Source organism: Lachancea lanzarotensis, scaffold LALA0S08 (assembly GCF_000938715.1).
Source record: "Lachancea lanzarotensis genome assembly LALA0, scaffold LALA0S08, whole genome shotgun sequence".
In the NCBI taxonomy this organism is placed as follows: domain Eukaryota; kingdom Fungi; phylum Ascomycota; class Saccharomycetes; order Saccharomycetales; family Saccharomycetaceae; genus Lachancea; species Lachancea lanzarotensis.
Genome location: NW_019212886.1, coordinates 1 through 26,315, shown reverse-complemented (window position 1 = coordinate 26,315; position 26,315 = coordinate 1). Strand labels below are relative to the sequence as shown.

At 44.4% G+C, this 26,315-nt stretch overlaps 8 protein-coding genes and 4 pseudogenes across 12 annotated transcripts; 7 read left to right on the top strand and 5 right to left on the bottom strand.

Annotated features, from left to right (window-relative positions):
* The first annotated feature begins 1,124 nt into the window (after positions 1–1,124).
* Positions 1,125–2,079, top strand: LALA0_S08e00342g (annotated as a pseudogene). Its single transcript is given in 3 exon segments — positions 1,125–1,163; positions 1,163–1,393; positions 1,393–2,079. Coding segments are annotated over 3 exon segments (957 nt in total).
* A 1,111-nt stretch (positions 2,080–3,190) lies between these two features.
* Positions 3,191–3,823, top strand: LALA0_S08e00320g (LALA0S08e00320g1_1; the record flags this gene model as incomplete). Its single annotated transcript, XM_022770934.1, has 1 exon — positions 3,191–3,823. One exon carries the CDS (start codon positions 3,191–3,193, stop codon positions 3,821–3,823), a length of 633 nt encoding a protein of 210 aa, XP_022629564.1.
* A 2,466-nt stretch (positions 3,824–6,289) lies between these two features.
* LALA0_S08e00298g (LALA0S08e00298g1_1) lies at positions 6,290–7,648 on the bottom strand (the record flags this gene model as incomplete). The annotated part of the gene is made up of 1 exon (XM_022770933.1): positions 6,290–7,648. The coding sequence occupies one exon, from the start codon at positions 7,646–7,648 to the stop codon at positions 6,290–6,292; it is 1,359 nt and encodes a 452-aa protein (XP_022629563.1).
* A 1,973-nt stretch (positions 7,649–9,621) lies between these two features.
* Positions 9,622–10,722, top strand: GAL7 (LALA0S08e00276g1_1; the record flags this gene model as incomplete). Its single annotated transcript, XM_022770931.1, has 1 exon — positions 9,622–10,722. The coding sequence occupies one exon, from the start codon at positions 9,622–9,624 to the stop codon at positions 10,720–10,722; it is 1,101 nt and encodes a 366-aa protein (XP_022629562.1).
* Positions 10,723–11,168: 446 nt separating this feature from the next.
* Positions 11,169–12,105, bottom strand: LALA0_S08e00254g (annotated as a pseudogene). Its single transcript is given in 2 exon segments — positions 11,169–11,462; positions 11,467–12,105. Coding segments are annotated over 2 exon segments (933 nt in total).
* A 297-nt stretch (positions 12,106–12,402) lies between these two features.
* GAL10 (LALA0S08e00232g1_1) lies at positions 12,403–14,469 on the top strand (the record flags this gene model as incomplete). The annotated part of the gene is made up of 1 exon (XM_022770930.1): positions 12,403–14,469. The coding sequence occupies one exon, from the start codon at positions 12,403–12,405 to the stop codon at positions 14,467–14,469; it is 2,067 nt and encodes a 688-aa protein (XP_022629561.1).
* Positions 14,470–16,194: 1,725 nt separating this feature from the next.
* Positions 16,195–16,647, bottom strand: LALA0_S08e00210g (LALA0S08e00210g1_1; the record flags this gene model as incomplete). The annotated part of the gene is made up of 1 exon (XM_022770929.1): positions 16,195–16,647. One exon carries the CDS (start codon positions 16,645–16,647, stop codon positions 16,195–16,197), a length of 453 nt encoding a protein of 150 aa, XP_022629560.1.
* Positions 16,648–17,450: 803 nt separating this feature from the next.
* Positions 17,451–18,926, bottom strand: LALA0_S08e00188g (LALA0S08e00188g1_1; the record flags this gene model as incomplete). Its single annotated transcript, XM_022770928.1, has 1 exon — positions 17,451–18,926. The coding sequence occupies one exon, from the start codon at positions 18,924–18,926 to the stop codon at positions 17,451–17,453; it is 1,476 nt and encodes a 491-aa protein (XP_022629559.1).
* A 710-nt stretch (positions 18,927–19,636) lies between these two features.
* LALA0_S08e00166g (LALA0S08e00166g1_1) lies at positions 19,637–20,962 on the top strand (the record flags this gene model as incomplete). Its single annotated transcript, XM_022770927.1, has 1 exon — positions 19,637–20,962. One exon carries the CDS (start codon positions 19,637–19,639, stop codon positions 20,960–20,962), a length of 1,326 nt encoding a protein of 441 aa, XP_022629558.1.
* Positions 20,963–21,537: 575 nt separating this feature from the next.
* On the top strand, positions 21,538–22,533 carry LALA0_S08e00144g (LALA0S08e00144g1_1; the record flags this gene model as incomplete). The annotated part of the gene is made up of 1 exon (XM_022770926.1): positions 21,538–22,533. One exon carries the CDS (start codon positions 21,538–21,540, stop codon positions 22,531–22,533), a length of 996 nt encoding a protein of 331 aa, XP_022629557.1.
* Positions 22,534–23,452: 919 nt separating this feature from the next.
* LALA0_S08e00122g lies at positions 23,453–23,919 on the bottom strand (annotated as a pseudogene). The gene is given in 2 exon segments: positions 23,453–23,782; positions 23,782–23,919. Coding segments are annotated over 2 exon segments (468 nt in total).
* A 2,051-nt stretch (positions 23,920–25,970) lies between these two features.
* LALA0_S08e00100g lies at positions 25,971–26,315 on the top strand (annotated as a pseudogene). Its single transcript has one exon. A coding segment is annotated over exon 1 (345 nt).

Here is a 26,315-nt window from a genome sequence, read left to right as displayed (position 1 = left end):
TGACGAGGCTCTGTTTGGATGGTCTGAAATGCAGCAAGAGAAACCATATGCCTATGGGTATCTAAAATACGCTATGTGACTGTACACCAAGCGCTAAGCATCAAAATTACCAATTGTATCATTCCAGATTGGTTTGGTTATTAATTTTGCTACGTCAGACTTTAGAATCTGTTCCGTTGACAGAAAGAAGAAGCTTGACACGGTTGAACTCAAACGGCTAATTTTCAAGTTCGAACTCCCAAAAGGAAGAAGAGAACTCGTTGGGCTGCACAAGAATCGAACTTAGCTCCTATCAAGCTTGGTTGATCTTATTTTTTTCTTCGACTCTAAAAGGCATTGACTGTTCCGATCTATAGCGTCAGTTGAAAACGACATTGTAACAATAGCTGTCCAGCGTGGGGTAAGCTCTCTATAAACGAAAATGTGTCACTCTGAGAATCAGGTGTAGCGAGGCGGCCTCGCCTAGCACAATTTCATGAGAATCCCGACACTCGCTACAGATATGGAGCTCTCATTTCACGCTGGTATCTGCGTCTTAGTACCTCTTTTTCCAGCCCTACGAAGGGCAAATGAAAAACCGCACCACAGTAGATTGCCGTGCCGAAGAATCCCTATCACGGTACACCAGTCATTCTTTACAAGAACTAGATCGATTGATTGATCAGAGCTTCTCAGACTAAGCCATGTAGTCCACTGTGGGGCGAAAACCCCACAATCGTATAAGTGCAATGGCTCTTTTGACTGCACATCAAAAATATGCTTATGATGTTTCCATTTTTGGTTATTCTACGACGTTCATTGCTGCTCGTACTTTCATTTTTCTCGGTTATGTACTTCTTTCTAAAGCTGCGATCTTATGACGTGTTAGCACGCATTCTTGACCGGACTTTGAAATTTATCATTGCTTGGCATGGAACTAATTGTGAACACGCAGTCGAGTAGTCTTTCGTCCAAGCCGTGCTAAGATCGCGAACTACGGTAGGGTTGCACTGGATAAAAAATCAACGGAGTGATTTAAATGCCTTGTCTCAGTGACTTTTCTGGTATAAATGTAGCGGGTCCTGCTCTGTACTTTCCCATTGTGAAGATTTCCAAGTCCAACCAACCAAGTTATATAATCTCTCATGACCTTCAAAAACATAGTAGTTGCGGGTAGCTCGGGAACTCTGCAGACCATGTTCTCAGCGCCTTTTTGAACAGCCAAAGACCTAAGTTTGACGTTACCGTGCTTACTCGCAGCAACAGTGACAAGAAAGTTTCCGTGCCTGGTGCCCGGGTTGTGCCGGTCAACTATGCTGAGAAGGAAGAGCTTGTGAAGGCGATCACCGGGGCAGACGCTATCATCAATCTTGTTAGTAGCAAGGTAGGGAGTGTAGTAGACGGGCAGTTGCTGAAGCAGCCAAAGAATCCGGGGTTCGCCGTTTCTTTCCCTCCGGGTGTGGTATGGAATTGCTGCACCCCGGTGCTGTTGCCCTGTTCACACAGGCTGATGGAAGTCCCCTAGCACCCGGCTTGGCCCCGGTTCAAGAATCTCGCAAGTTCGTAGCTCTCGGGGAAAGCAACTCCGCAGTGAGTTACACTGCGCTAGTTCCCTCGCTTTTCATTGATGCTGCACTCGAAGGCCGTTTTGGAACCATTGCGCCTCAGAAACGTGAGGTCGATTTTTTTGATGGAGGTGAGCACTATTTTACCGGTACTTCGCTGCCATTTTTGGCGCAGTCTTTTGTTGCGGTCTTGCAGATGGACGAAGTAAAGACGATAAACAAACGTATTCGCATTGCCGAGGTCCGCACCACGTCGAAGCAGATTGCAGAGACTTTTGAGGAGGTTACCGGCTCAAGGTTTGAGAAAGTTTACGTAAGTCTGGAAGAAACGCTCAAAAGGCGCGACAAGGCACTGGAAGAGGGACAAGTTTTCCCAGCTTTTTTCATCAGCCTAGTAACGGTTCTTTTCAACGGTTCGGGGGCTGCAGACATCGAAGACGGGTTGCAGTTTGATGGTGGCGGGTTTTTGAACGTGAAAAGGAAGTCGCTCGAGAAGCTTGTCACAGAGGCCGCCAAGAACGTTGGTATTGCTTGAAGAGGGGCGTAGGTTAAAATTTGGTGAGGACCTGTCTCTTGATTGTCCCAATTCTCTGGTAATACTTTCCATTGTATTTTTCAACTTATAAGAATGATTTACCGCTGAATTGAGCTTGTAGTTGACTCTCTGTGGTGTGTTTAGCATATGTCGTGTGGTCTGATCGGTTGGAGAATTTATGCCTTTTTATATCATTTCGGAGGCCATTCCGTCATCAATCAAACAGAAGCAGTCAATGCCTTTCAAATACTCTTGAAGAGTTGAATGGCCAGGGTCATAGTAATGTCCCAGCTTCTGGACTATTTTGCAATGCTGACGCTGTCATCTCTTCACGTGACCTATATAGGTGTCTTGAAATCACTTTCAATATGGACACTAGTAGAAACATATAAAGGAATCCTAACGTCATTGATTATTGACTTGAGATATGGGCTGTTTAGAGCCTAGTTCTGATGAGAGTTAGAAACTTTGAGTCTCTAAGAATTGTAGCTTCCACGAGAGAAAAGACTCAGAGGATGATTCATCATGCTACACTGAACCGTCTATATTACGATTCCACCATGGCTTCTGCAAAGAGGCATTAATCACGAGTTCAGGTAGCACCGATCTCGTTTTTTATTCCTCGTTTTGAACCTTGGCAGTAGCTCCGATCGCTTAAACACATAAAGGGTTATGTCGTTCGTAGAATAAAACCACTATGACATCGCGAGCTGGGCAACGGGAATAGGACCCTGCTCACTGTATTTGCTGCCCACGTCTCGACAAAATTTCGAAATGTATGATCGTGTATTCTATGTATTGCATTGGTAACCATGCGCTTCAACTTGCTCACCGCCCTCGCTGAGGCGCTTGTTACAATCGATGCCAAAGAACCCTTGGAGTCCCGACAGAACTGGCCAAACGAATTTTTAACTCTAGAAGAATTTTCAACTGAAGAAGATTGTTCCCTGCATGCCGCCGCTGAGACCAGAACCCTTAAGGTAAGTGTTGATGTTCATAACGGCGAGAAATCAACATATATAAGTAGAGACCTATGGTCTTGTTTCTTTCTCTCTTTGTGGGCCGGCTTTTTTTTCACAAGTAACCATTCTGCTTTAGATAAACCAAACTCATGTGGCTAAGCACTGTATTCCTATTCGTAACTGGTCTTCTTGCCACTTCGGTTGCTGCTTACCGCTCCGACTGGACCAACATTACCTGCCAAGGGCTTCACGGACCTCACTGTGGAACATATTTGCTGAAAGTCAAGGACCAAAATGACACCTACATCGGCCAAAGCTATTTTGTTGGTGCCGATGCCCTTGCCAGCGATGCCACCGAGGCATGGGGCAGATTCCTCGGCGAAGAGTACCGTTTCATTCCTAGACTAACCACCGTTCAGACCTTGAACGATACCGCCAACTTCCGTCCGCTAGTGGGCACCACCGATAAGGAGACTTGTAACTTTGTCGCTATTGAAAATGCCGTTGTTCCCTACATCAACACTGTTACCAATGAGCTTTCTTATGATAGCTGGACTTCTGTCAGTATGAACGCGACCGCTGCCAAAGGTGTTGCTCCTCAGCTATTGCAAGCTTCGACTTACGGCATCCAAGTTGCCATTTGCAGCCCTGGTTTCCTAACCGAGCTATTCCAATCTCCAACCGTCAATCTATTCAATGTCGAAGACATCTTGCCACCTTGGTGTGAGGCCATTGAAATTGAAGCAGTCTGCCCTGGCGCCGTCAATTACCAAACTCGTTGAATTGTTTGAAAGGTGCCAGAATTTAGTTTAAAAAAAACTGGAGCCCTGGCTGCCATGTAGCTCTCTGATACCTATATCTTTTGTCTTCAAATTAAACAACTACTAAGCTTTATAGAGATTTTCCGGTCAATCGTCAGCAGCAGCTGGCAATTTGAAGTAATAGGCCGAGCAGCTAACCGATTATCAGAAATTTTTGTACCATGGACTGAACTTAACTCGTGATACAACCTAAACTCATTGGCACAACTGCGAGGAGTTCAGCGTTCTTCGACGGGCGACCAGTTTCGATCACCGTGCCTGCCGATTGAAAATTTAGGACTGCTGCTCTTAGCTTTTGCGTTATTCATTTGAGAGTTTCACTGTTCAATCAGTTACGGCTATTTCAACAGAACTGTTTAAACTTATTGACAGACTCGGACTGGTCTCTGAAGTATCAAGGTACAAACCGTTCCATACAGTCGATAGCATCACACTTGAAGCTTGACTTAATAATAGTTGTGTATGCAGCTGATAAGCTATCTTTCGATAAAGCTTGTAATAAATGTTCTCTGCAGAAGTTATATGGTCCCTGCATGTTCATTTGTACATCTCCGAGGAATAACTTCAAAAAGTACAGTAAAAACAGACAAATATTGTCTATTGAAAACAAGATCTTGAAAATTGGATAGCTTTATATTAGGTTCACCAGACCTGGAGCACGGCACTTGTTCATCACAGAGTCGTTGCTTGTATTTCGCAATCTTGCTAAAAAAACCTTCAACATTCAGGAGTTCAGAGCTGATTGTAAAATCATCACAGAATCAAGCCATTCAGTGCTTGTAGATCTTCAAGACTTAGGCTCATGAGGCAACCTGTTAAACTTTCGTGGTTTTGAGAAGTGATGAAAACAGCTTTACGCTTATATCATAAAAGGTAATTTGACGTCGTCCGATACAAAATCGGAACCGTGCCCCAGTCTGCAGATTTCGTCATGCGCTCGAGCTCAGAAATCCTGCTCAGTTTTGGCATAACTAAACCCTTTGCTCGGTAGAGCGTGATCCAGAAATTAATGTACTGAGTATTATTGCCAAGAGTCTGCAAAGAAATTAATTTTCACCGTTACGATTCTTAACGTTTAAGTTCCGTGCAGAAACGGACTCGATACATAAATAAAGTCGTCTATGTATAGAAGATCCGGAGCTACATAAGTGAGAATTTGGGGAAACTCAAAGGAGATTGAACTTTTGCCGCGCGGGCAATGAACTAAGCGTACACTCTGACGTTCGGTGTTGCGTCCTTCTTTCATCAAACTTGTTTCTTTCTTGGCATTACTCTTGGAATTATGAGAACGTTCTCTACATTTTGGTCCTACACTTTCCCACGAATTGTGATACATTGAGTGAAAGCAGATAGAGATCTTCCACGACATCTTCTTCAGGCCTAGATTTAGGCGAACTTTTTCTATGTGTAAAACTAAGAACCGGGAGCCTAACGGTGGAGATTTTTATATTCTGAATTGCAAAGCTTGTGAAAGTGACCTCTCACGTCAAAAAGACGCCCTGGACAGCTGGGAAGTAGAGCTTACATTTTAGCCTCTTGTTTAGAAAGCCGATGGTACAACAGTAGCCTTGTTTCTGAACTGCCCGTATCTGATATATGGTAGCGTATGTCATCAACATTAATAAAGTCGATGTTCAAGTCAATGGTTGGAATAGTACGTTCACATATGGCCAGCGGAAGTCTGTATGATATAGTCTTTTTGCCCGTCACATCCAGCCTTACGATCATGATTGCACAACAATTGCATGATGGGTGTGTTGATATTTGAACTTCATTAATGTTGTGTATAGCTACAACAGATTCGAGACACGCACTTAAAACTACGATGATGCATGTAAATAAGTTCTCAAAGTCTGATCGATTTCATGATTTGATGGTGACGAAGCAAAATTATGAGTTTACAGAGGTTGAAGGTTTTGGGAAGAGGATTGGTTAAATCGCTGTATCGGGTCTGTAGTTTTTCACCGAACAAACAAAAGCGTCTGTGTAATTGGTTTTTCTTACTGGAGATGTCAACACCAAGCGCCGGCTAAATAGCTGAGAGAGCGGATCTGGGCTGCGCAACTTGAGTATTTCTCGATGACAAGAGTGTGGACGAGAAGTGGTCGCCCATGAAAGTTGAGTGGAATCAGTGTTACGACTTTTCTTATTTGTCTTTTGTCTAATAAATTCCCTCCATGTTTTCTAATCGTCTATCTTCCGTCCCAGCACTCAAGAGCTGGAGAGAAAAAAATTGTTCCGCTCAAACCCGGTATCACATTGGAATGAAAGTCTCTTGGTACCGCTCACGCTGATTTTATTGGTTTTACAAGACCTAGGAGCAACATTTTGTTACTCTTTTGGGTCCCGGTACGCTCTACATAATGTTCAAACTATTGTCTACACTTTGATGATAGAGAGCAGGACCTTTTCAGACATGTGGCTATCTCACAACAATAAAAGAGCAGCTGCAGCCAAGACGAATCCTTTGGAAACCATAACTTCTACACCATTGTTATCGGTAAAGACACTCAAAGACGTCGTGGAACTAGTCTGCGAAGAAGAATATTGACTGGGCAAAGACGTTCCAGAACCGGTGGACTTGCTTGTGGAAGCTGAACAAACGACAGCAGCCTCAGTAGAAGTGATGGTTTGCTTGGATGGTGACACAGTGGATGCAGCACTAGACCCACTGTTAGATCCTCCTGGTGCTAACCAGGTTGAGTACGGAGCCAAGAAAGGCGCTATCTCGGAGTTCGTATTGGAGACGGCATGTTGCTCAGTCAAAGGACAAAATGTAGTGTAGGTGGTAGAAATACCCGTAACTGTTGTCACACCAGTGGTGACAGGAGTTTCGGTACACTTGTTGTCCGAGCAAGATGTAATGGTCATAACAGTGGTAGAAGGATGGTGTTTCACCACTGTGGTATCAGTTCCATTAGCCTTGTATCCGGCCCATGCGGAACGGGCTGAACTGGCTTGAGCAGCTATTACTGAAGGGTTCACCTTTACAGCAGCTGAAGAGGATGCCACTGGGGAAGAATTGGCTATTCCAGCGGGGTTTGAACCGGAAAGGGAGCCTGCTGGTGAAGAGCTCGCTGGTGCAGAGCCAGAGCCAGAGGCAGAGGAAGAGGCAGAGGCGGACGCAGCATTGGATCCTGATCCAAAACTGACTGGTGTCGAACTGACTGGAGCAGAGCTGACTGGAGCAGAGCTGGCTGGTGCAGAGCTGGCTGGTGCAGAGCTGGCTGGTGCCGAACTGACTGGTGCCGAACTGACTGGAGCAGAGCTGGCTGGTACAGAGCTGGCTGGTGCCGAACTGACTGGTGCCGAACTGACTGGTGCCGAACTGACTAGAGCAGAACTGGCTGGTGCAGAGTTAGCTGGAGCAGAACTGACAGCGGATCCGTCCGCAGATCCGGAGCCAAAGGCATTGGGTCCGCAGTACTCCTGAAGATAGCACGTCGCATTCAAATTGGCACAAGTGCTTTTGATGTTACCGTTGATATCCCACACACTCATTTGCTCATTGTATGGAGAAGCACCGCTTTCCTTTCCGTACTGGTCAACCCACATGAGTGGCAGATTTGCAGCGACTGAGAATTCCTCGAGAGCATTTTGCAAATCCACCCGTTGGCTGGGATAGTAAGTCAAAACATCCGCAAATCCCTCTGGTGCGGTACAGGCAATACCCTCACCGTATTGCGCAGTGAAGTTGACAAAGACGCCGATCCAATCGGAAGCGTGAAGCAGCGCATTTCCCGTGAATTGGACAGTCAAAATATTCAAACTCTCACTAACCGACATTGTGGATAACTATGTTATTTGGCAAGTCAATACAAAGTTTTCACTAACCACCTACCTTTCAGGTCCAGTTCTATTCTCATCACACCCAGTATATACCACTATTGAGGGCCACGAACCTCACCTGTGTCCGTTAAAATGAATCATCTAAATGGGCAGAAACGCTGTCAAGGCTTTTCCACAAGTGCAACCTAGTCTCAAAAAAAAGACCCGCTCCCGTTCGACTCGCGCATAAAATGGATGCAGAACCAACAAGCTGACATAGGGACCGCGATGATCATGCATGTTCCATTTTAAAATGCGTAAACAAGAGAAATTCCTACGTTAATTTTCACGATGAGATTGTAAGCAACGTGTGCATCCGAGGGCTTTTTTACGTCCCACAGAACGATTGGATGTTCCGCCCAATAATCAGCGCAGCAGTTTTATTTCTGTGTAGATGGACGCTCATACTTCCTTTCTGTATTGGAAAACTACCGGAGATGGCTAGCCTGACCCGAAGAACACAGATGCTGGGATTTTTCAATTAGTTCTTGGCTGTTCTGCGTATTGAAAACATGTAGCCACCGTTACGGTCTAAAAGATACGGCCCGAGTATGTTTAAGAGGCACGCTCTCTCGATCGGAAGGGAAGGGGAGCATTACCGCGTAGCGTTATTGCACGGAAAACTTGCGCGGACATTTCTTCTTGCAGGTCAAGTTTTCTCGACCCTGCTTCAATGCTCACTTAGTGTTCATACGCATTGTCGCGATAATCCGGCGAGGAACAGCGGGAAAATGGGACCGAGACCAAGACACACGAGAAGGCAAGCAGCTCTTACGGGAGAAGGTCTTTCAGAAGGAGACAAGCGGTGCGAAGAGAGTAGACAACATTTTTGACTCTCAAGTTCACGGAAAAAGGTGAGTTCCACGCTCGGACGCGGTGCGTGCGTTTTCGCTAGAGCGTACCAATTTTATTTCTTATCTTCAGCTCGTCTTCTCCTGTTGCAGGGTTCATCCTACTGGAGACTATATTCATGCATGCACGATCCTGCAGGCACTCTCCGAGATCCTCGCGAGATACGACAGTCGCAAAGAGAAGGACGGTTGAATAGCGAAACCGCTTGAGACCTTCCAATTGGCTGCCAATCTTAAGCCCTCAACAATTGTTGGGATGCAGAGGTAAGAGAGCGCCAGGGATTTAAGGACGACGGGTGGATGCAGCAGTTAAGAGCTACTTCACATGGTGTTCAGGACATGATGTGCCCGAAGAAAGGATTTCGCACTCTATCCCTGTGTGATCATATTCTGTCCAGTAATGGAACGACTTCCAGGATTGCTAAGACTTTTGAAAATCAGGATATGACTGCTGGGATTTTTTTCTTTCGATCTGTTTATTCCTCGCGCAATGCAGGTTGAGTGTCTGAAGCATCATGACACGGTCACCCATCCAACACTCTCAGTGAAATGATCCATCTAGCTGAAGTTGGTACCACGAGTGCATGCAGATCATAAGTGTGTTTTTTCGTTCATGTGAGCGGGAGCAAAGGCAATTCAGGTTTCTTGACTTATTCCAATTCTGTCGCCGATAGCAATCTCGTGACTATGATGACCTGATGGTGGATCTGCCTGGGTGCTCAAAAAGAGTGTCTGCCGAAATAGCGCACTAGATATGGCTTGCTTCATTCCTCTCCGTCTCTCTTTTACTTTTTTACTCCCTTACTACTGAACGTTTAGATTTGTATCCTCCAGTGCTCTAATTCATCGGAGGCTCCTCCAATGATCAAACAAAACATCCCATGTCAGGACAATGGCTGCAGCTCAGAAGTCACGTGGTTGACGGAGCTTTATGCTCCGAAGAAAAATCAGTGACACGCCCTTCGCACCACAGTGATCCGAAAGCATCATTGCCGAAGTCCAACCTTTATAAAAGGCAATAGTTGAACAGGTCGACCACTGAGAAATGCGATAAAATATGTAAGAGATGATCCAATCACCATGACAAGAAACTCCCATTTTGATTTCACCGACAACTCTCATAGAAGATACAATCCCCTAACAGACTCTTGGGTCCTGGTGTCGCCACACAGAGCAAAGAGACCATGGTTGGGTCAACAAGAGGCAATAGCAAAGCCAACCGAACCCGAGTTCGATAGCAAGTGCTATCTATGCCCAGGAAATGCGAGGGCTTCAGGTGAAGTTAACCCAAAATACACTTCTACCCTAATTTTTTCTAATGACTTCCCCGCAGTCAAACTTGAACAACCGAGACTTTACGAAGATGACTATCATAACAGCTTGAAAAGAAGATTCATGAAAACTCAATCTGTTGAGGGAAATTGCTTCGTTCTTTGCTTTAGCCCCAAACATAACCTGACGCTTCCTCTTTTGCCTCTTGATGACGTTGTCAATGTCGTGGAGGCTTGGAAAAAGCTGTACGTTGACTTAGGAAAAGAAGCAAAACAGAATGGGAAGCCTTACAAATATATCCAGATTTTTGAGAACAAAGGCAGCGCAATGGGATGCTCAAACCCACACCCACATGGACAGGCGTGGTGCTGCAGCACCGTTCCCAGTGAAGTGGAAAAGGAATTCAAATCTTTTGCCAAATACACCAGCGAGCATTCCGGCAACCTGCTAGCTGATTATGTTGCTTTGGAGCGCAAGGAGCGCGAAAGAATTGTTCTGGAAAACGACTCTTTTGTAGTAGTTGTTCCGTATTGGGCTGTTTGGCCATTTGAGACTCTTGTCGTGAGTAAGGCGCACCTGAGCTCCATTGCCGAATTTAACGACAAACAACAGCGGGATTTGGCTTCGATTGTGAAAAAGTTAACCACCAAGTATGATAACTTGTTCGAAACAAGCTTTCCATACTCAATGGGTCTGCATCAAGCTCCTCTAAATGCTACTCAGGAAGAAAAGAATACTGCGTGGTTTCACATGCACTTTTATCCGCCACTTCTGAGATCTGCGACTGTCCGGAAATTCTTGGTGGGCTTTGAACTTCTGGGGGAGCCTCAAAGAGACCTGACTGCTGAACAAGCTGCAAAGCGTCTAGTGGATTTGGACGGAGATGTCCACTATGCGGAAAAATTATAAGCGCACATTAGCTGAATGCCTTCATAGATATACTTTGGAATTCAAATGTACTCATTATTGTGATGCCATAACAAAGTAATCACCTATCCAAGTCGCAAGATACTTTACAATTGAGTTATTTTTCTGGCGACCAGAAAAGCTCTATGTAAACCTGTGGCAACGACTTCAGATCATTTTGTAGTTTTTTTGACTAGTGGAAGGCCCTCGTCTGTCATGAAGAAGTAAACATCAATTGAAAGCAGCGCACCTCTGATGTTGGTTTCTTAAAAATGGCATAGGCTCTTGACTCTAGATCGAGGTCACAAATGCCGTAATTCTTGATAAATCAGCAAAAAAATTATCAAATGAATCGACGACAGAACTCTGGCCATGAGAGCGACTACGCAAATGTCACATAATACTTTCATTTCAAGCTGCTCTCTCTCTATAAACACATGTACATGGTTTCAAATCTTCAGGATGCAACTACCGAGAGCAGGTTTTGAAACAAGAACGGCTTCCTCTAGAGCATCTTGAGCCATTCCTGGAAACCTCTTGCTGTAATATTCTTCAACGAGCGCGTTTTGCACTTTTCTAGCGTTGTTCCCAGTGACCAGGTGAACCGTGCAGTCACCCAAACCTGCACCGGTAAGTCTAGAACCATAGGCGCCGTTGGCTCTCGCAATACGGCACAATTCGTCCGTCTCTACACAAGAACATTCGTAAAGCTTGTCACAAGAATCCTGCGATTCGTTCATCATATTAAACCGAAGCAGCCTGGTCCATACCACCATTGTTGACTCATACGTAATGTTCTGCTGTCACTGTAATTCTAGTGAGCATTTGTTTAGACACATGATAATCACTGTCAGCGTTCGCGCGGAGAACAGCTAGTGCAACAGCGCAAATAAATGCGGCAGAAGACGACAACCCCCCTCCAGTAGGCACGTTGCTGCCAACATGAATTTTCATACTATACAACGGTCTGCTTCCAAACTTTTGTGGCAACTCCTTCTTGAGTTCCTTCTGTGCTACCAAAAGCCCACACTTGAAGTAGTTGGACCAGTCGGATACCGAACCATCAATCGCGATGTCAGAGCCATCTGCTGTGAGTTCAAAATGATGCTGACCGAAGCTCTTGTCTTCGTTTGATAGCGTGATGACTGACTTTTCGTCGGTGGACGAAACGCTCAATGCGCACAAAACATCCGCGTCGATTGCCATGGGTAGCACAGAGAAATCCTCATAATCAATGTGCTCACCAATCAAATTGACCCTGCCTGGCGATCTACTTACAAACCAGGCTTCTCTCCATAAGAATTTCTAAAGCCATTTACAACACTTTCTACGCGAGCTTTGTTTTTTTGAGGATAGATGTTTAGCGCTTATTGTGGGGATTGTCATTCTATACTATTGGGGCCCCTGATAATATAAAAATGTGGGGATCATTAGAATTTATGCCACGCCTATTTATAACCAGCTACTCTCGGCATATAGAGGAGGCTGGGTGTGCGGTTTTGAACCTCCGGATCGCTGCTTGCCATCGGACCGCTACTCTCCGACTTTTCCTGACATAAACAAAATCTCGGAGTTCAGTGCTCCGAGGTCCAAGGGGTACCTCCAAAAGCTCTTCCATAAAAAGCCAAAAAACAATGGATGTTACCCACGCAGTTCTGATCTGCTGTTCAGCTAACTATAACGATGACTGACGCTGGAAAGAGCACAGCCAAGTGGGTTTTAGTCACTGGCGGTGCTGGTTACATTGGGTCACATGCTGTGGCCGAGTTGATCGAAAGCGGCTACAGATGTGTGGTTGTTGATAATTTCTGCAACTCGTGCTACGAGCCTATTGCTAGGCTACAGGTTTTGACCAATACAAAGATTCCCTTTTTCAAAGTGGATTTGATGGATGGGCCTGCTTTGGAGAAAGTGTTTCAACAGTACAATATCGACTCTGTGATCCACTTTGCCGGTCTCAAGGCCGTAGGCGAGTCGACAAAGGTACCACTAACGTATTATCACAACAACATCACAGGAACCGTTGTACTCTTGCAAACCATGAAGAAATATGGAACGACTAAGTTAGTGTTTTCGTCTTCAGCAACCGTGTATGGAGATGCTACAAGGTTCCCTAACATGATTCCTATCCCAGAAAACTGCCCCACTGGTCCTACAAATCCGTACGGAAAGACGAAGCTTCTGATCGAGGAGATTCTCGAGGACTTGCACACGAGTGAACCTGAAAAGTGGCGGTTTGCAGTCCTAAGATACTTTAACCCGATCGGAGCACACCCCTCTGGTCTCATTGGTGAAGACCCTCTGGGTATTCCAAATAACTTATTGCCATACATGGCTCAAGTTGCTGTAAAGAGGAGAGATAAATTGTTTGTTTTTGGCAATGACTACGACTCCCGTGACGGAACCCCAATCAGAGACTATATTCATGTCGTTGATCTAGCAAAGGGTCACATTGCCGCTTTAAAATATCTTAATGTAGCTGACAATGAGAGTGGTCTGTGTCGTGCCTGGAACTTGGGTTCTGGAACTGGTTCCACTGTTCTCGAGGTCTACAAAGCTTTCTGCAAAGCATCAAACATAGTTTTACCTTACGATATCGTTGGACGCAGAGCCGGTGACGTGCTAAATCTGACCGCTAAACCAGATAGGGCAACAGAAGAGCTCAAGTGGAAAACGCACTTTAAAGTGGCAGATGCTTGTAGCGACCTTTGGAAGTGGGCTACCGGAAATCCATATGGGTATCAAGTATTAGGGGTGGCAGATGCTTTTTTCAACTTGCCGAACGATTATGAGTCACGAGTCGTTGCACTGGGATGCGGCTCTGGTTTCGAGATCTCTCTCAGCAACGTGGGAGCTAGCATCGTTGACCTGAAAGTTGACGGCAAGTCGGTTGTGTTAGGCCTTGTAAACGAATGTGAATATGTGAATGACAACAATCCATACCTCGGAGCGACAGTTGGACGTTATGCCAATCGCTTACGTGGCGGTAAATTCAGCATCGACGGCGTTGAGCACCAGTTGGAGCTGAATGAAAAAAGCGCCACTGTGCACAGTTCATCAAGCTCGTATCACAAAAGGCGCTTTTTGGGCCCTCTTGTCACTAACCCATCCAAGTTCAAATACATTGCAAAGTTCGCGCTTTTGGATTCGCATTCACAGTTCCCAGGGGACGTTGTGGTCAATGTGACATATGAAATAGATATAAAAACCAGGGAGCTTGAGGTTGAGTATGAAGGAATAGTTCAAGAAGGGCAAATGACAGTTATAAATCTCACCAACCATTCCTACTTCAACCTAAACCCGTTTCAAAACACAGGATATGATGGTACTGAATTCAAGCTCTTCTCGGATCAAGTTCTGGAAATTGATGCAGCAGGTTGTCCAACTGGACGTGTGTCGAAGAGTCCTGATGCTTCAAAATTTGTTTACACAAAAGGTGGGGTCCAGTTTGACACATGCTTTGTAACAGGGAACAAAGGTGGAATAGACACACGTGAAAACAAACTGGAACCGGTTATTGAAGCGTACCATCCTGAATCAAAGCTCAAGCTTATAGTGTGCACCACTGAACCTACTTTTCAATTCTACACCAAAGGGCCTGGTTTCATAGAGGGCTACGGCGAACGGTTCGGTTTCTGTTGTGAACCTGGTAGATTCATTAACGCAGCAAACATAGAAGAATGGAAAAGCGCGGTGACTCTCCGCAAAGGAGAGGTCTATGGCTCGAAAACACTATACAAGTTCAACTAGAAAAGCACTCGGCTTGGCAGGTAAATTCTAACTCATGTCAGCACATCATACGCGAAAAATGTATATATCAAACGTGTAACGGCCAGCTACAACTCTTTCTGTCTGAAAGGTCGATGAAGGATCAATGTACCACTGCCATGCAAGAATACGGATGCCTATATCCTGGATAGTCTGACTTCTTGCAAAGCCGTATTAAGAAGAATGGTGCATGCAACACCTCCAACAGTTCATGTATTCAGATATCGTTTTCTGCGGCGGCCACTAGCGTTTCCATAATTTTTCCGTTACCAGACGAATACTTTATGCAGGGTCCTGTATATAAATTTATTGATGTTCCTGCCAAAATAAGCCGGGCAGTAATTTAAACCGGTAAAAATATATCAGCCGTTCGCGATATAAAATGTTGTTTACTGCCGCCGAAAATGCCTTTCCGACAAGAGTTTATTTCATATGTTATCAGTTGATGCAGGGTGCATTGCAGATTCTGAGTGTATTTAGTAATGGACGGGCCGAGATATGCTGGCCAGGAATTCTGCCACTTATTTTGCATTTGCTGCCTTTTGTTGACTGAAGTGATCGGTACGCAATACAGACTCGTTAAAGGCCCTTGGACCTCAATACTTCCGATCACCCAGCACAAGATCCGACTATAATCTTTGATCTTTTCTCTGCCAAGACAGCTCCGACCCTGTGTTTGAGACCCATCTCGTAACCTGTGAACCCTGTCAAACCATACTTCTTCAACTAGATTTTTTCCGACTCATGCTAAGAATTGGGTAGCTGAATTATACCCTGTTCTTGCAAATTTTACGCCTCGTGTTTCCTTAAATGACAAAATGAGTTTAACTCTGCAAGGCTGTTAAAGGGCTTCTTGACTGGTTTATCAAGTAGAAGAAAAAGCATTGTTGCATAGACGCTTGAAAGGGGTGAAGGGCCTCTTCCAGAGCAGTCCTTTAGTCAATGCTTCATCCAATTCGGCGGGACATCGCTTAGCGGTAAATCTCCCTTTAAGATCTGTACCCTTTTCTAGCCGGTCAATCAACCCAAATCCTTGAAAGAGTCTTGAAAAAAAGTCTTGAAAAAACTCGATATCCGTGCACAGTTCATACTGATCTTTCATGGATATCTCAATAATCACCTCCGCTTCTCGAGAGCGGGTACGCAGCTTTCATCAAAAATGGCTAATTTCATTGACTCCAAGCTCCCTTTCTTTAAGCTTGGGGCTTGATCTTCGTCCTACCGTTGACGTCCGATATCTGGTACCGTACGTCGGCAACACGTACAAATTCATTGTTGAAGCCAATGGTCGGAATTGTCTGCAAACTCGCAGTAGCGTGCATACACGAACAAAGTTCCAAAGCAGAATAAGCTGCACAGCTAAAGCCGATAGAGATTCGAGACAAAAAAAGCCTCAGCGAAATGAAAGTGCACACGCCAATCAGGACATGACCTGTGCTGTTTACCACTAGTTGTCTGCTCTCTGTCCCGCTTTAGAATACCCTCGAATAATGACATTGATTGTTTAGCACTTGTTGCTCGCCCTTTGTCCCGCTTGTGAGTACCCCACCTCCCGGATACACTGAAGATGATCTGTATTTGTCCACGGCTCTATGGCATTCTTGTTGTTTCTTGCCAAAACAAAAACCGCTCAAACACGTCTTCGCACTATGTCCCACGTCTATGGCAGGACTAAGGAGAAGATTCAATGCAACATTCAATGCACGACTAGTTCCCGGGGTAATTACGTTGCATAGCTTCCCTGCACCTTCGGGTCACTAGTCTTTTCACTTCCCACCATGATTGCCAAGCGGGCGTGCGTGTGTTTCCGGCCGTGAATCGAGATGTTGGGCTGATTTTTTCGCACTCGTGCATGAACAATATGCAGAACTGCTGCAGCCAAGATCTATCGGATAAGAGTCCGCAATTATTTTTGTCTTCTCGACCATTGTACCTGCAGGAGTCCGTCCAGATATGGCACAGAAAAGCTAGGTGTGTACACTCCCCTTCGGCAGGAGCAGCACTTAGGCCTGTGAAGCTAAAAAAAGTACATTGGATCCGCAGACTAAGGCACATCCTGTCCTGAAGATAAGCGGAATTAACCTTTTTATGCCCATGTTGAGACGAACCTTTCGAGATTGCCGCAGCATCCGTGTTGTTTTCTGCCAATGGTCGGTTCATTTTACGAGCGTCGAGTGTAAGTTACTTCGTCAATCCATTCACAAACCTGATGCCTGGTCGCCAAGTCTGCAGTCAGTCCCCAGCTTAAATCACCTCTTTTAGTGCGCGGCAGACTAAATAATGTACGTTCGTCGGCTGATATTCCATTGTACCACCAAGGTTCCCAAAATCAGTCTGTACTATTTTGTCATTGATCTTCGCTTTCATTGTGATTCCATTGTGCAATCGATACTTTCCGACAATAAATAGCACTGAACTCCTGACGTAAAAGATCGCCAAACTAGTGAGAGCTCACCCTTGAACAACATTTCAGTATTACCATTTAGTTCTAAGAATTGGAGCCCGACATTTGTAAAATTTCGTTTTCGGTGCGATCACAGATGTTCTATTCCAGATAGACCCAGATCCACCCTTTTGAAGTCTTGGAGGGTGCTACTAACGTCTTTGAAAATAAAAACCATTAATACTTAATATTTAGTGAGCGCTAAATAGACATACCTCCCTTAAATGTTCCGACTGCGTATCGGATCGATATTTCGAAAAATCATTGGTGTTTGTACATTTCCTGAATGACTAGATACGCCTTGCTCACCGATGTATTCAAGACACATTTAATAGCTCCTTTAACAAAGGAGAGCCTATCACATTGCGTTGACCAACGCCCTAAGAGACATTCACAGTTCCTTGAATGTCGTTCTTAGATTGTCTGTCGTACGCGGACAGTATATTACAATTGGCAAAAAGAACAAATAACTCCACACTCACTGAGACCAAATTTTGCAATCGAACCATGGCGACTCAAATCAATAGACATATCTGTGATGGACGTTCTCCTTGTCGGTGAAATCATCATCATTAATGACTTGTTCAGCTTCGAAGCTTGCGCTCTCTTTTTTCTTGTTTTCTTGAATCGCTTTGAATCTGTAAAATACAAGTAAGACAATGAGAAGAACCCACATAATAATGGTAACAATAAGACCTCCACGGTATGTTCCTAGCCACCACTGTGGGTAAATGATTGCCGCTAAACAATAGCCAACGAAAAAAGCGTTGGAGCAAAGCGACTTTTTGGTATTACCTCTGACGTTACTGGCAACCAGGCTTAACAAAACGGTCATGATGCAAGTGATGACAGATCCTAACCAAGAACCAACAATCACCCACCACCCACTGCTCCTCTTCAATGATAGAACCATAATACTACCGGTTAATGGAATGGCAACAAGGCAGCCAGCTATGGCAGACCGCTCTCTAGGGAAAACTTTAACGGCAAAAACAGCAATCCACACGAAAAGAAGTTGAATAGCGCCTGCTGGGGATCCGTACTTCATAGTATCATATTTATCATAACCGAAACCGGCCAGAATCAACGACTGGAAAATAATAGGACCACTTGTCACTGTTATCAAGAAGCCGAATAAAAAGGCACTGTAAAATAGCCAGTCAAATTTGAGACATTCTTTTAGCTGCCCAACAGAAAACTTATTGATGGCAAACCGATCACTTTCTTCGTGAATTCTCTTTGATGCGATTTGTTTCTCTCTGTCGTTAAGAAACCATGCCGAGCTTGGGGAAATTGGAACCAGAAAATAGAATAGTAACCCTGCAACCAAAGAGATGGCCCCACAGGCTAAGAACATCACTCTCCAATCTGCAAGTTTTCCAGGGTTTGTCTTTCCAATACCGTACATCAAGTAACTTCCGACAATTTGGGCTATCGCGTTCATAGAGATCCAAAAAGCTGCTCTCATAGGCTGCTCCCTCTTTCGGTACCAATAGGTGGTAATCAAAACGCATGCAGGTTGAACAACGGCTTCAAAGACTCCTAAAAAAAGTCTCCCGACCCAAAAGCCTTCCTTCGTGCTTGGAGCTGCTAAACACATGCAGCACACTGACCACACGACAACACAGGCGCCAGTCAGAGGAACTCTTGGAATGATTGTCATCAAGTAACTGAACAGAAAAGTTGAGCCCAACTGCCCGAGGTAAAAAATGGTTGTACACCATGCATAGTCATGGGCCTTCATGTGCAAGTCTTTTTTCAGGCCAAAAACCGCTGCATAAGTCAAAGACTGCTTATCAAGATATTGCGCAAAGAAGATGCCACACATCAGAGGCAACACATGAAGATCAATTTTGCGAAGTAACGCTTTCTCTTCCTCGGGAGTATACTCCAATTGGTCGATATCTTCCTCCTTTATAGCTTCAATCTCTCCAACATGTTCCGAAGACACCTCGTCAAGCGCATAATCTATAGGATTCTTTTGTTCTTCCTTCATCGTTGCGATTTATTTATGCACGTTCCTTCTAGAACCAACTAAAAATGGTAAGGAAGGTCTGACAAGTCAACAAAGAGCTTCTTCTTATATACAATCTTGAAGTAGAGGTCATCGCGTCTTAAGCATTGTTGTATTCAGTAAATGCTCGAAGTAAACCTTATCGGTTTCCTCGGGTGTACACCCTTAGCGTATATCTTACTTTCTGTAAATTGACGTTACACGATTACTATCGGCAGCTGGATAGATTAGGAAACCTGACGTTGTTGACAAAGTTGATTGGCAAAGTATGACAATCTGAACAATCTCCTCTGATAAACGCCCAAAGGGGTTATTCAGCTCAATTCAACTACACCCATTAGTGTACACCAAGTCGGATACCCTTATCTAAGGTTTCCTTAGTATTAATTCTTAATGCCGATGGCCAAATCCGCAATCTTAGCTAGCTACCACGCTCTTCTGTTGGACGTTGGGCACTACGATAGGAAAATATGCCATTGTTCTTTTTTTCCTGCAAGCTACATGTGCTTCGAATTTTATCAATTACTTGTGATGAGATAACAGATCAAAAGGACAAACCTGTAAGACTTAACCTCGACCGACTCTCTTGAATTTTGGCTATAAGAATACAAACGCATAAGAAAAGATGGCAATGCTAAGTGAATCATTCATAGCGAGGTTTTTGGACGTCGTAAAAAGTGATTCTTTTAGCTATGTCCAAATCATTTGAAATTGATGTCAATGAAAGAAACTGGAAAAACCTTGAAGATTTAGTCACTCCATGGGGAATAAACAAGCCTGAAAAATACTGTTTCAAAAACACTAATTTGATCGACGTCGTTGATGGCCAGGTAAGAAAAAATGCATATGTTTATACGGAAGGTGGAGTTATATCAAATATCGTTTATTCCGACGCTTCCGACGTCGAAACGGCAGGCTACAGAGTTATAGATGGTACTGGCAAGTATTTGATGCCAGGGCTTTTCGACAACCATGTCCACGTCACATCTGTTCCCGGAGAGACAGATCTCGTGCGTACTCTGGATACTGCAAAAAGTACTGCTCTAATGAGGGTCAGATACAACCTGGAAAATGCTCTCAAGAGAGGATTTACTACTCTGAGAGATTGCGGTGGTGCTGAAAGTTACATTAAGAAAGCCGTAGAGGAAGGAAGTGTCAAAGGACCTCGTTTGATTACCTGTGGTCATGCAATTTCGCAAACTGGTGGCCACGGTGATATGCGTAGAAACGACATGCCCGGCGAGGCACTGGACGACTGCGAGTGTCATATCAATAACTTGGGAATCGTTGCTGATGGCGTTCCAGAGTGCTACAAAGTGACCAGAGAAGAGTTTCGGAGAGGCGCTGATTTTATTAAAATCATGGCCGGTGGAGGTGTAGCTTCCCCGACTGACAAGATCACTAACTTGCAGTTTTGTAAAGATGAAATTAGTGCTATTGTTGCAGTTGCGGACACTTACCACTCTTATGTGACTGCTCATGCATATACGCCTGAAGCTATCAACAACTGTATCAATCTGGGAGTGAAAGGCATTGAGCATGGCAATCTTTTAGACGATGACACAGCGAAGCGTATGTCTGAACTGGGCTGCTACTTAACCCCGACTCTAGTTACTTACAAAATACTAGCCTCGGACCAATTCGGATCATTCCTGAATAAAGACAACGCTGAAAAGAATTTAAGCGTTTTAAGGCATGGCTTGGAGGCTCTATCAATTGCCAAGAGACACAATGTCAAAATCTGTTATGGTTCAGACCTACTAGGGTCTCTCAATGGTTACCAAACTCAAGAGTTCTTCATCAGAAATAAAGTGCTTTCTACGCAAGAAATACTTCTGTCCGCTACCGTTACCCCGTGTGAGATGAATGGGATGGCAGACAAGCTGGGCCAGATCAAGCCCGGGTTCATTGCCGATATACTTCTCATGAATGGAAATCCACTGGACGACATTTACGTTTTAGATGAACCAGAAACAAACTTGATTGTTGTGATGAAGGATGGCTGTATATACCCATAAAGCCTGTATTATACGCATTTCGAGCCAGGAATGTGTACTTTTGCGAGTAAATACACGAGCAACGAACGAATGGCATGCAGCTCCGGAACGTCAAGCTTCTCACGGGTGCATGTACCACATAAATAAAGCTTATGATTTAGAAATTTGAGCGCGTGAAGAAAAAGGTTTAGGTTGCAGAACACCCTCTGAGAGGAATATGTGACAATTGACAATGGATTTCCATTAAGGGCTCGGCTCAGAGTCAACATTCGACAATCGCAATCGTAGGAGAAGAATGTTAAATTAGCAACAACCTTCTTCATTGGCAAACGATCTGTTGTGTCTCTTCCGCCAAAACACTTCCAAGCGCCCTACATCTACTCCAGTCAAAGCAATAACAGATTTCAGCGTTGCCTTGTATAGCAGTTTACGCCATCTTGAAAACTTGACATCTGGTTCGTATCGGCAGGTATTTTTGCAATTTGAGTGAATGTCAACAAATATTAGGCGAGTCGCTTCCAAAACATCTTTTTCGATATAGAAGTTCTCGAAATAACCAAAGGAGAGGGATCCTCACCTACAGAACTAATTACCTGATGAATTACGCTGTGACGCCTCTAATTCAACGCCGATTCACCACTGCAGAAGATGGACCCAGATTTTTTATAAAGTATGAAATGCTACATCCGGGTGGTAGCTTCAAGTCTCGAGGTATCAGTCATCTCATTGCCGAGAAAAAGAAGGACTTAATGAAAAATAGCGAAAAGAAGTTGGCAGTTTTCTCCAGCTCTGGAGGAAACGCAGGTCTAGCGGCTGCTACTGCAGCTAAATCAATGAAGCTTGACTGTACAGTCGTTGTCCCTAAAACTGCAAAGCCTAGAATGGTTGAGAAGATTAAGAGCGCAGGTGCAGTGGCAATTGTGTACGGAGAACACTGGGGTCTTGCCGATCAATATCTGCGCGACGAAGTGATGGCAAAGGCAAGGGAAAGTGGCTTAGAAACTTTGTATGTTCATCCCTTCGACGATGAAATGATATGGGAAGGACACTCCACTATTTTGGAAGAAATTTTGCAGCAGCTAGAGCAGCAGCACATATTTTTATCCCAAATAAAGGGCATCGTGTGTAGCGTAGGCGGTGGAGGCCTTTATAGTGGTGTTATTAAAGGTTTAGAAAAATACAATCTAGCCGAAGCAATCCCAATTGTTGCGGTTGAAACTGAAGGAAGCGATGTCCTTTCCAAGTCTTTGGCAAATGGAAGCCCAATCGTATTAGAAGAAATTTCCAGTATCGCTTCCTCTTTGGGTTCCCCATATATCGCATCTTTTGCATTCGACAGTGCACAAAAGTATGGCAGTAAGTCTGTGGTTCTCCAGGACAACGATGTGATCAAGACTTGTATGAGATTTTCTGACGACTCGGGTATTGTTGTCGAGCCGGCTTGTGGCGCATCACTGCATCTTGTTACCATCCTACTGGAAAGCGCTCTTGGCCAGAAGCTAGGGAAAGATGACGTTGTAGTTGTTATAGCGTGTGGTGGCTCTTGTACGTCTTTCGATGACTTATCCGTGTTATACAATTCAATTTCCTGATTTGAGGAGGAAGTGCCTATGATGTCTCATCGAAAAGCCTGGAAATATTACTACCTTAATGAACAAAATTTTCAACCTGTACGATTACAACGTTGGCGAATTGAGCTATTTCACGCTATACTTATTTGTTTTCTGCTGGATCACGGACTCTCCATTTCATACCAGGACTGGGGACGAATCACAGATCCGGCCCGCAAATTCGCTAGTACCATCAGTTGTGAATCCTATGCGGATCGAATAATTAAATTTGACGGACGATGGAGTTTTATCGCAAACTTTACCCGTCTGCGCTTATGATTTAATGAAATTCTGACACTAGTTTTCTATCGAAGTTGATATTGTAACGTTCGACACAAAAAATGTGAAAGATATTCTACGTTTGTTGAAACTTGATTCGAATTCGACGATGAATTTGAAATTTCGTCCGTTGCGGAGAAAAATACAGTCCTTAGATTGGATATTTGTACATTGATTCCTGGAAACTCACGAGTACGGACGCAGGGACCTGAGATTAAGAATGATGATTCGGCAGCGCTTCGCTCCATGATGTTATTGGGAATAGAAAGCAAAGTCCGAAAACCCTTTACCTATTCTCATGATTGTTTCGGGCACATATATTGATGGGCAGAGAATTCACAAGTTTGGCAATTTCGGACAACTAATCTTAACATTTCAGCAGAACTGACTCTTTTCTGAGAGCTACCGTAAATAGTCTCATGATTTGAAACAAAGAAATAGAAGTTCTACCTTTCGAATGAAAATGAGAGTTTCGGTTAATTCTTTAAAGTTTAACAGTGTTTGACCACGGAAAATTCCAAAAAAGAGTTCCCGCGCGCACAACAAAAACTAAAGAAGTGAATTGCATCTGAAGATACAGGTTCTTCTGCACGACATCAATCTTTTTCCTTCACCGCAACATCTAGGCTTGCGACACTATGCTCCAATCACTCTCTCTCCAGATCAACTTCACCTTCCAGCTGTTGATCTTCCATAAGCCATCTTTGGCATTCTTTTCCACGTCCATGAAGTAAAGACTGCCGGTCATCAGGTGAGGCGCGTCGGGCTCGCTCCCCTGGCCTGGACGGTAGTGTTGCGCAAGAGCCGATGCCGTCACGGTTGCCTTGGCCTCGGAAGTTTCCAGTACATTGACACGGATATTGCTCAGAAAATGAGTGGTGTCGAGTTTGGAAATGTTGTCATAGCAGTTAGAGTGGATGGCAGCAAGGCCGTTCATAACATTTCCATTCAATTCAAAGTCGCATTCTCGTGAAAGGCAGAGTCAAACAAGGCAACATCGGCTGTATCAAGACCCAGAACACCGCGGTACACTGCATCAGTGATTGCCTCGCGGACGGAGAGAAAAGGTAAAGACGAAGGGAAAGACATTTGATTCGGTATCCAGATTATTTGCTGAGTAGTTGAATTTTAGATTCGGGTGAGTTAGAACCTTTATTGTTGGTGCGGTACCGATAAACGTATTGGATAACATAGGCAACATTTCGATCCAAAGGCTACGATATGCTTGATGGAAGGTCTTTATATCAATCCTTGACACCATTGGAAAACGGAAGATCGCAAATCCGAGACATTAATGGCTATCTCGTTCCAATCCGTTCCAGCTCTGTTAAACTCCTTTTTACGTCCGTCCTAGAGAGAGCTTAAGGGATGGCTAATAATAAAAGATGGCATTTTCGACATGCGGCCGAAAAAAGCCGCCTATAAGCGATGAACGGATGTTGTTAGGTTTGCTAATGCCGTTGAAAAGGCACATCCTCGCGACAGGCCAAATACAGGTGTTCGATAGCGCCAATACCAATGCGCTTATGTTTTGAAAGCGGAACCCACTCGGTTTGCATTGTTATGAACCAGGCCTATGTCTTTATTCACCGGTCGACCAATATGACAGCGCCTTTCCACTTCTTTATGTAAAAGGGTATACCATGAGCCACTCAAAGTACGTTACATATCCTCAGATATCGGCCATGGCATGTAGATCGTTCAAGTTTCTTTGAGTGGATTTTCTCAACCGTTTTCTTATATACTCTGTTGGTCTGAGTCTTAGGCATTCTACAGCAAAGGTGTACTTTCTGGAGTTCAACGATTATCGCTTCATGAGGCTTTGAGATCCGGATCCCATAGCTGGCTCAAAGATGCTCAACCGTACGTACAAGAAGCTCAGAGGCTGATGCGAACGAGCGTTTGAAGATCATGGAGATAGGACTCAGCCATACGCCGGAGGTATATCTCGGTGTAATTCTCCAAGATGCGTCTGTTCATTCTCACATCTTGGAACGCTACTTTGTAATTTAGTCACTTCATGTCATCGACATTTCATATTCGCACCACCTCCTAAACGAGTCGAGACGCACGCCCTTTCCTCCCTTCGAAACTAGTAAGAGGCATTATAAATGCAATACCCGGGCTAACCTGATACGTTCACAATGATACCAATCTAAGTACCCATATCTCGAAGACCGGGTTCCAGTTTGTGATCCGAATTGATCCGTTGACAAAACTGGTCCTGTGACTAAGATCACGAGACTATTATGATGTACATATTGCATATGCATGATGCACGAGATATGTCGGTAGTACATGAGCGAATACATCCATACCACGTGGTGTAACCTGAGGGAGGCATGTGTACTACGAGCACATGATCATTTTCATATTTTAAACAAAGTGATGAACATTGAGACAAAATGAGAAGACCTGTGATGGATCAATGGAAAAGAACACAAACCTGCAATCTCCCTTTAAAAACAAAATTCAGTATTTCGTTACTATAAGTATAGATATAGTGCCAATGAATAGACGTAAAGTATTACACGCTGGCCAGGGCAGATCATTCATTTGCGTTGCGAGATACTCACAAATGACGTCTCGTTGGCGTCGGTCAGGCATTATATCCCCGGCTACACCATCTGGGCGGCAAATTACGCCAGTTTCGCCTTCGTACTTTTTCATTATATAAAAGAGGTCCCCTCGAACGTTAGTTGCCTACTGGCGAAGCAAGGACGATCGTTTCCCGTCATCCTCTAAACTGCTATTTGATTTTGCCGATACAGAAGAGCGAGAGTTCTATAAAAGTGGGGATGTCATAAAAGTCGTTAGATCTGGTAGGACTAGTGTCAAGGATTTGCGTAATGCCGAAAGCTACGCGTCATTCCATAACGTGACAAAGTACCTCTTCTCGATTCCGATGCCATTATTGAGCCTGCCGCTGTTTACAGTGGAAAAGACAACTCTGCGATATTCAAACTTATGGGCGTGGACGTGATGAAGTTTGGGGAAAGTGACTTGGTAATTCTTGGCAAGTTTTCCTTTGACAAGAATCTGTACTACACTGAGGTGCATGCGTTGTTCAAGTATTGTCATGACGAGGCGTTGGCGTNCACTGCCATGCTACGGCGTTGGCGTGCAACCCAAAAATCTTGATGCGTCCCTCGTTTCATAACCCTGGTGTTGGATCTGCTGCGCTCACAAGACTCGAACCGGCGACAATTGAGCACTACAGTCGGGATGTTGCACCTTTGTTGTTTGTTCTTGTGCACTTGGATAAGTTGTCTGTGTCGGGTGTTGTCTTGAACAAGCCGAGTGTGTCGTCCGCTCTACTCATGGAGGAGCTGGGAAAGGGGATGAAAATCTCTGAAAAGGCGCATCATTTGCGTACGATTCTCATTCACGTTCTTGAGGACCTCAGCACTTCTGACTTCCTCTTCATGCTTATTCGCATGCTACCTTATAAGCTCAGCACCTATCAGGAAGGGCCCATGGAGCTT